Below are 9526 nucleotides of genomic sequence, written 5' to 3' on the forward strand. Positions count from 1 at the left end.
TTTTTTTTTGTTAATTTTCTTGAGAATAATAACTTGTTTATATGTTGACATTATAGTCTGTTGCACTTGTTCTCCAGTAGTGCACCAAACTTTAACATCGTACCAAGTATTTACTTCTCCATGCAGCTTGTCAATTCTGAAGTCATGTGTTTGTCAAAACCCATCCATAGTACATTGCATGACAAGATGCTGAAGTTATGTGTTTGTCAAAACCCATCCATAGTACATTGCATGACAAGATGCTGAAGTCATGCGTTTGTCAAAAACCATCCATAGTACATTGCATGACAAGATGCTGAAGTCATGTGTTTGTCAAAACCCATCCACAGTACATTGCATGACAAGATGGTTTTGTGGTGAGAAAAGGTGGCTTAGTTTCAGTTGCACAATTTTGACCAAAAGATGTTGAACAGTTCTTTAGTAATCAAGAAACAATTTCAGCTGCCTTTTCTTTTTTTAATTGATTTTTAATTGTGTCAGTATATCATAACTTGTAGTCCGTGACATAGATATGGATTCGGTCACTCATGCTTGTCTTCTGATGGGCAACAAAATGTGACTATATTTGCAGTTGTTTCCTTCATTGTATACGTCTTCACCCTTGTTTTAAGCAGTCCCTAATGGGGTTTTGTTTGTTTTTGTACCTTTTTTTGTGATTGTCCATTGGGGTATATTATATCCTGCTGATATGTTTACCTGTCTACCCTAGTGGCTGCTATATTTAGACCTACGTGTATGTTGTGTATTGATCGTTGATATATGTATATGTATTGATGTCTGAACTCATCATATGAATGTTTTCACCCCGACTCACCCTCATGGTAAAGTTGCTCATGAGATAACTGTATCTTTTTGATGATGTCTCAATTCTTGGATAGTTTTTTACATTTGCAGTAACTGCACCTATAGATATCGTCACTCTGTTGATAACTTTGCCCTGACCATGTGTGGTGTACCCGCATGGTATCTTTAATATCATGGTAAATTTGCCCTTGCAATGACTGTTCCTTGTGGTATGTCCACCCTCATGATAATTCCACTCGAATGATATCTGGTCCTCACTGATAAATTTACTGTAGAGATAATTCCTTCATTGTAATATGTTCACCTATTGAAAACTCCATCATACATTTACCTCTCCTGATGGTATCACCATCAACCTAAGGATAACTGTTATTCTCACCCTATTGATAACTTTACCCAAAGGATATTTGCATGCTCCCTTGTCTTATCTTCACTTCCTTGTCATATCTTTACACTGTACCCTAATGATAACTGTTCCCTTGTGGTGCAAGTATCTTTACCCTCGTGATAACTTTACCCTAATGGTATCTGTTCCCTTGTGGTACAAGTATCTTCACCCTGGTGATAAATTTACCCTAATGGTATCTGTTCCCTTGTGGTACAAGTATCTTCACCCTGGTGATAAATTTACCCTAATGGTATCTGTTCCCTTGTGGTACAAGTATCTTCACCCTGGTGATAAATTTACCCTAATGGTATCTGTTCCCTTGTGGTACAAGTATCTTCACCGTCTTGATAACTTTACCCTAATGGTATCTGTTCCCTTGTGGTACAAGTATCTTCACCGTCTTGATAACTTTACCCTAATGGTATCTGTTCCCTTGTGGTACAAGTATCTTCACCGTCTTGATAACTTTACCCTAATGGTATCTGTTCCCTTGTGGTACAAGTATCTTCACCGTCTTGATAACTTTACCCTAATGGTGTCTTCATCCTGGTGATAAATTTGCCAAAGGATAACTGCTCCTGTGCTAGTGATTGCTGTTTTACTTTCCTTCTTGTGATTTCTTGAACTTGCGATAACTCCATCGTTGTAGTGTGAGTAGCAAGCATTTACATTTGTGGGAACGATTCCTTACTGCTTCCTCCATTCATTTGAACTATACCCTTGTAGTTCCTTTACTTGGTGGATAACACCATGTATCCTGGATCATGTATGCCTCAACTTCTTTGATAACTGTTCCTTGTTGTGCCTTTATTTTTAACTGATGTTATATTTTAACCATTGAGATGTACATACATGCCCTTGTGGCATCATTGAACTGGAGGTATATTTTCCCTCATGTTGTACCTTTGAGCCCTTGTAACCAGTGTGTTTGTTGATGATCCTTGTGTCTTCATTATCTTGACTGTTACCAGACATTATTCATCTGTTGTACTGCCAGGCGATATCCTAACTATAAACAAATTTTGATAATTAATCAAGTTAAGGTAGATTCTTCTTCAAACTGAAGGAGTGGTAAAGAGAGTGCATGTTCAACGCGGCTAGACACTGGAAGCTTGAACATGGTTATTACGCTGACTGTAATATACTTGATTGATATCAGTGCAGAAAAGAAATAATGGAAATGAAATTTTCTTCATTATTACCAAAGTTGCAGGTTTTGTGTGTTCGGGATTTATTTATTTATTTATTTGATTGGTGTTTTACGCCGTACTCAAGAATATTTCACTTATACGATGGCGGTCAGCATTATGGTGGGTGGAATCCGGGCAGAGCCCGGGAGAAACCCACGACCATCCGCAGGTTGCTGCAGACCTTCCCACGGACGTGTATTCGGGATTGTTCTTTCATGATCCTATTGAAGTTAATTTAGTAGTTATATGTAAATGACAGAGTTGTTTCGAAAAGTGAAGATTGATGTTCTCTTGAGGTTCTGGAAAATTGTCTTGCTCCTTGTGCTCTTGGTGGACACAGTTTCACCAGTGGCATTTGACAGAGACTTCCGTGGTCAAATGGCAATCCTATTGTGGCATGTACATGTCATCCATTGGTCGTTTCCAAGTTGTTTTCCCAGCATGTTATCCGTTCATTGCGAGTTTAGTACGAGTTATTTGTCATCGTTTAATGCTTTCTGTACAGTACATAGGTGTTACTAGTAGAATTCTGTCAGCCTGTTTTTGTTGAAGTTTGTATGACAACAGATGACAAAATGCTGCTGTGAGATCCATCTGTGTGTATATATATATATATATATATATATGGATAGATAAATATATTATCTTATCTTCTTGTCTGATTTATAGTGTATAAAGCATGGCTCAGTAGATAGGTACTTGTAGTACATGAGGGTTTTTATAGCATGGTATACGACATTAGCAAGTGACTTATCTCGTCTTCTGGTGTGTCCACTTTTATATACCCCCCTTGTTGCATGGCATCCAAATAGTGGTACTGATGACAATTTCCTATTTGATGTCGAGCTAGCAGGAGACAACAAGGGGGGCGAAGCAGGCGAAACCGACGCTGTACTAAAGACATCCACCCCTCTTACCCCAAAGTCATCAGAGATCAAAGGTGTGTGGCCTAGCTCAGTCCAGCTCAACTGTTGTATCATTATACATCTGACCAGTCATTATACACCTGACCAGTCATTATACACCTGACCAAACATTATACATCTGACCAGTCATTATACACCTGGCCAGTCATTATACACCTGGCCAATCATTATACACCTGACCAGTCATTATACACCTGACCAGTCATTATACACCTGGCCAGTCATTATACACCTGACCAGACATTATACACCTGACCAAACATTATACATCTGACCAGTCATTATACACCTGGCCAATCATTATACACCTGACCAATCATTATACACCTGACCAGTCATTATACACCTGACCAAACATTATACATCTGACCAGTCATTATACACCTGGCCAATCATTATACACCTGACCAATCATTATACACCTGACCAGTCATTATACACCTGACCAATCATTATACACCTGACCAAACATTATACATCTGACAAGTCATTATACACCTGACCAATCATTATACACCTGACCAAACATTATACACCTGACCAGTCATTATACACCTGGCCAATCATTATACACCTGACCAGTCATTATACACCTGACCAAACATTATACATCTGACCAGTCATTATACACCTGGCCAGTCATTATACACCTGGCCAATCATTATACACCTGACCAAACATTATACATCTGACCAGTCATTATACACCTGGCCAATCATTATACACCTGACCAAACATTATACATCTGACAAGTCATTATACACCTGACCAATCATTATACACCTGACCAGACATTATACACCTGGTCAGTCATTATACGTGTGACCAGTCATTGTACCAAATCAGCCATCAAACACTTAAGCCAGTCACTGTATTAAACCAGTCATTATACATCTGATAGATTACTCCATCAAACCAGTCATTGTACTCAACTGTTCAATGTAAACAGGGAGTAACTATTTTCACAAGTTCCCAGCCATTGTGTATGTGTACCAAACTGTTCATTGTAAGCAGGGTGTAACCATCTTCAGATGTCATCGTGTCATACCCCTAACACTTGTATGCCATTGTGGTTTGAATTCTGTTTTTGTAATTTCATCAATGGTATTTCATCAATGTGTTGAACTGTTGAAAAATGGTTTAATGCATATCATTCTTAAATTTATTTTAGACTTACACAAGTGTGGGGAGGGTAGAATTCCTTTTTTTTTTTTTTTTGTTGGCATTTCTTGCCGTAATTTTAAACATGTAGATAATAGCAAAATTGGCATCACGGTAATCACCCAAAATTGGCACCATGGTAATCACCCAAAACTGGCATCAGGGTAATCACCCAAAATTGGCATCAGGGTAATCACCCAACAGTGGCATCAGGGTAATCACCCAAAATTGGCATCAGGGTAATCACCCAAAATTGGCATCAGGGTAATCACCCAACAGTGGCATCACGGTAATCACCCAAAATTGGCATCATGGTAATCACCCAAAACTGGCATCAGGGTAATCACCCAACAGTGGCATCAGGGTAATCACCCAAAATTGGCATCAGGGTAATCACCCAAAATTGGCATCAGGGTAATCACCCAACAGTGGCATCAGGGTAATCACCCAAAATTGGCATCAGGGTAATCACCCAACAGTGGCATCATGGTAAACACCCAAAATTGGCATCAGGGTAATCACCCAAAATTGGCATCAGGGTAATCACCCAAAACTGGCATCAGGGTAATCACCCAAAATTGGCATCAGGGTAAACACCCAAAACTGGCATCAGGGTAATCACCCAACAGTGGCATCAGATTGCTTTCATCAAATGATACCACTGTCTAAAGGAATGTGGAGGACGAAAGGTGGGATTCGCTTCCAACTATCAGTCAGATGAAAGGTAGCTTTGTATGTGTACAAGGTAATGTTTGTACATATGTATACATGCATACTATACATGTACATATGTACAAAAATACTGCATGTGTCCATATTTAACTTAGCTTTTGCTTATCATCAGTACTAACCCCAGGCCATCTGAATGTATATATGCTGTCATGTTAAATAATCATCAGATGTGATCTTCAGATGTGGGCATATTATTTGATCTAGCTTACAAAGGGTATAAAGAAGTTCCAATATGTTTTTGTTTTTTTTAATCAAGTCATCAGTGGTCTTTGTTCATAGCAACACATATTGTCACTTCACAAAGTGAGTTGTTGTGTCTTGCCTTTGTCTTGTTCACTTCTATCACCAGAAGAGATAATATTTTTACAAGTGTACATTTTTAGTAAGAAAATTTTTTTCGAAAAAGTCTTTAGTTAGTCATAGGGCAGGGGTGTTTGGTCAGAAGTTACAGACTTTCTATAGATATGGGAAGGATTAGTAAAGAAAGTTAGTGTATTAACCATTTGATCATCCATGATGAAATGTTCTGTGCTTAAATGTGCATGAATGTTGTGTCATTTATCCTAAACCCTCTTGAGCCTCATCAGCCTGTCAATTCACATGTCACTCATGTAGCTGTAAGTTCAATGCACTTGTACTTCATATTGGGATCTTAGTTCACATTGATATTGAAGCTTTAGGTGGCATTGCTAAATACAGTTGATCTTGGGGCTTTCCGTGGCTTTGTCAAATACAATAGATATTAGGGTTTGGGTGGCATTGCTAAATACAGTTGATCTTGGGGTTTTCCGTGGCATTGTCAAATACAATAGATATTTGGGTTTGGGTGGCATTGCTAAATACAATTGATATTAGGACTTTGGATGGCATTGTCAAATACAGCTGATATTGGGTTTACATGGCACTTCCAGATACAGTTGATATTGTAACTTAAAATGGTATTGCCAAATACAGATGATGTTGGAGCTTAAGGAGACATTGCAAAATACAAATGATATTGGGATTTAGATGGACGTATCAAATACAGTTCTTATTGGGGCTTTGAATGACATTGCCAAATACAGTTCTTATTGGGGCTTTTGGATGACATTGCTAACTACAGTTCATATTGGGGCTTTGAATGACATTGCCAAATACAGTTCATATTGGGGCTTTCAATGACATTGCCAAATACAGTTCATATTGCTGGTTAAGAAAACATTACCAAATACTTTAATATTGGGACTATGGATGACTGCCATATACAATTCATAATGGGATGATCAGGTACAGGATGATGAATACAGGAAATCTTGAGAGTTGACATTGTAGGCTCTATATGGTTCTTTCTTGCTGCAGAGGCTGGATCCGTGAGGCAGAGTCCAACAAATCCCGACTGCCTGAGACAGTGGAGCTCATTGGCTGGAGCTGAAAACTACACTCCCTCTCCTGACAAGGTGAATTAGCAAGTGATGTTGAGGTGTCACAGTATTGGTATATACTATCCGTAATTTTGGTAATTATGAAAAAGATTTAAATGATGAATATAATTAAATAATGTAAAGATAAAAAATGAATGGAATACAAATGAATGACATCTGTTATCAGTCTGATGAAAATTAGCTCGCAGAAATCATTCTTCAGTTGAAGAAAAATTTTGTTCAATGTGTTTTCTTTTTCCCCAGGAGCTGAACAACAACCACCGAGGTTCTAAACTGCCTTCGTCTTCACCTCAGTCCCCCTGCGATACAGCAGCCTTTTCTGGTTACCTTCAGCCCAAGAGTCAGGAGCTTCACAAATATCTGGAACTGATCAGTGACCCCTCAGACACCCCCGTTATCAGTGTGCCTTCTGGGGGAGCAAGGCCCAAAAACGGCAGTTATCGCTCTCCCGATTCCCACAGCCCACCCAGATACCCCAAAACAAATTATGCTCAAATCAGTGCCCCAGTAGTCTCGGGACAGGGTTCAGCCCTTCCCCTATCTGCATGTAAAACAGCTCCCAGTGTCAAGCAGAGCAGCAAGCCAGGAATACATTATGCTAAGCTTGCCAGCTTTGATGGCGATGAGGTTTCTTCTGATTCTGATTTTGAGGGTCGTTCCTCGGATTCATTAGAAAATTTACCTCTCGCACCAACCCTGGCAGATAACCAAGGCAGGTTTAAACGGCCTGGATCCTTCTCACAAGTCCACCCCATGACCCCACCAATTGCCCAGTATATGATCCCAGTGTCCACCCCTAACAGCCCTGAGAGTATAAACCCCAGTGCAGCCTCAAGCACCCCTCCTGGACCCTCTGTTAGAAAAGACTATGTTAACATGGACAGAGGAGACAACTCGATCCCACCAAGCAGCACCCAGACTTCTGCCAATCCTGAGATGATGTGGGGGAGTGGTGTGCTAGATACCATGGGAACCATGTGCTGACATCACATCTTACTCAGCCAATCAACTTGACACATTTCATAAACTTGAAGACTAAGTGATCCAGGTTGGATTTTAAACAGTGTGACATGTGAAGCATGCTCATAATATGTGTTCAATTTCAGGGAGCGAAAACGACCAGTGTGAAGAACTTTGGATATGTATTAGAGCTAGGTTCAGGTAAATATATTTCAACTGCTTGCAAACGAGTAAAAAAAAAGTTCATGAAACATATTGAAAGCTTTGTGGAAAGACAAACCATTCTGAGGCCAATTCTTCAAAAGCTTAGATCGAGTCAGCTCTGATACAAGCTTTGACTTGCGTTCCTAGTTTTATGTAGTCTTACCATTAAGCAGATATTCATTTGATACTGCATGTTGACCAATCAGCTGCAGGAAATTAGGATAATAGTGTATGTTTGAGCATTGAAGTTAACTCATGAAGTTAACTCCAGCATATTCCATCTTGACTGACATGACACATCATGGGCCAGTTTTTCAAAAGTGTATTAAAAATTAAGCCCGGCTGAAATCATAATACCTGTATTGTCCTACTACAAAAACTGGCTACTGGGACTTCAGTCAAGATTACACTTAATACCAGTCTTACCTGCTAATACAGTTTTGAACAAGTGGTCTCACCTGCAATGGACACAGTTTGATTAAGTCAGAAGTTTGTTGAGTTCAATATAACACTTATGTTAATAATGTATCAACCGCTTGCCTTTTTGAGTAGGATGTTTTGTACAATTGTATTTCTTGCATCAAAATGGGTGTCCCTCTATACCCTTGCTCTGTACTTTCATTGCCTTACAACTGCTAGTATAGCATTCATGATATCACACTTTGGCCATTTGGAAACGTTTAAAATAATTATTTTGATGCTGGTTCATGAAGGCATGGAGATATGAGATTTCTAAGTGCTATTGGACATGCAACTAGTTTGGAGTGGCTTTTCATTGGATCCATCAGAAAAATTGAGGAAAAGTTTGGAAGAAAATTATAATTTGGGCAGCTTCCATTAACCCCGGTATACACCAAGATGATGCTCTCATCTTTGTGTACCCTTTGTCTGAACAATCTATATTTTCCTGTCTACAATCTAAATTGGAAAAAGTAAATTATAAGCTATTTCCATCGTATGAGACAATGCATTTTCAGCATAATCCCTGGCTTTTTGAAAAGTTTCTTGTTAGACAGATATTTGCAAAAATATATTTTAGTGCAACTGTGAAGAGAAATAGCCTTCGTGATCTAAGGCTCTAAAGCATGTCGACCTGAGAGGTGATTGTATGATTGGTCAGTGCTGCAGTACTCTTCAACGAAGCAACTGACATTCTTCATAAACATAAACCCTGGTGCTCAAAAGCGTCCATGTTGTTGTGATTTTACCAAGCAACTACCTGTATAAAACACATTGTCATTATGATGAGATTCACGCATGTACATTGTACCAAAATGATTGATAATGTTCATATCAGAATATATTTGTTTTGTTGATGTTGTTGTATTAGATAAAATGTACAAGTAACCCTTTCTCAAAATATGCATGTGCTGTACTTGTCATGGAATTTATTTTGATATTTTCCACAGTGTCAACAAATTTTAATTCATGTGCCGATACAACATGCTTTGTGAGGGTATTCAAAGGGGTTTGGTGTTGACAAGAGTTACTGTCAAGAGTTTATTGCTGGACTATGTATCAGATATCCAGCTTGTTGCTGGAATATGTGTCAGATATCCAGCTTATGGCTGGAATATGTGTCAGATATCCAGCAACAGTAGATCAGTACAATCCAGTTGGTAGTACCCTAATTGTATATGCAACATTATTGTTGGATTATGGTTGCAATGTGAACATGATGAAGTTCACACATCCTGTTGGAAGCCTTATTTTAACCAGAAATACAACATTGTTTCTATA

At 38.8% G+C, this 9526-nt stretch overlaps 1 protein-coding gene across 1 annotated transcript in view; it reads left to right on the top strand.

Annotated features, from left to right (window-relative positions):
* The window catches only part of LOC135477456 (proto-oncogene tyrosine-protein kinase ROS-like), a 38253-nt gene extending 30007 nt beyond the window's left edge, over positions 1 to 8246 (top strand). The window contains exons 31-32 of the mRNA XM_064757572.1: positions 6540 to 6637; positions 6866 to 8246. Coding sequence (XP_064613642.1) covers positions 6540 to 6637; positions 6866 to 7606 — 839 coding nt within the window. The 3' untranslated portion in view covers positions 7607 to 8246. The remainder of the gene's footprint in view (positions 1 to 6539; positions 6638 to 6865) is intronic.
* Positions 8247 to 9526: the final 1280 nt, after the last annotated feature.

This window comes from Liolophura sinensis, chromosome 1 (genome assembly GCF_032854445.1).
Source record: "Liolophura sinensis isolate JHLJ2023 chromosome 1, CUHK_Ljap_v2, whole genome shotgun sequence".
Taxonomy (NCBI): Eukaryota; Metazoa; Mollusca; class Polyplacophora; order Chitonida; family Chitonidae; genus Liolophura; species Liolophura sinensis.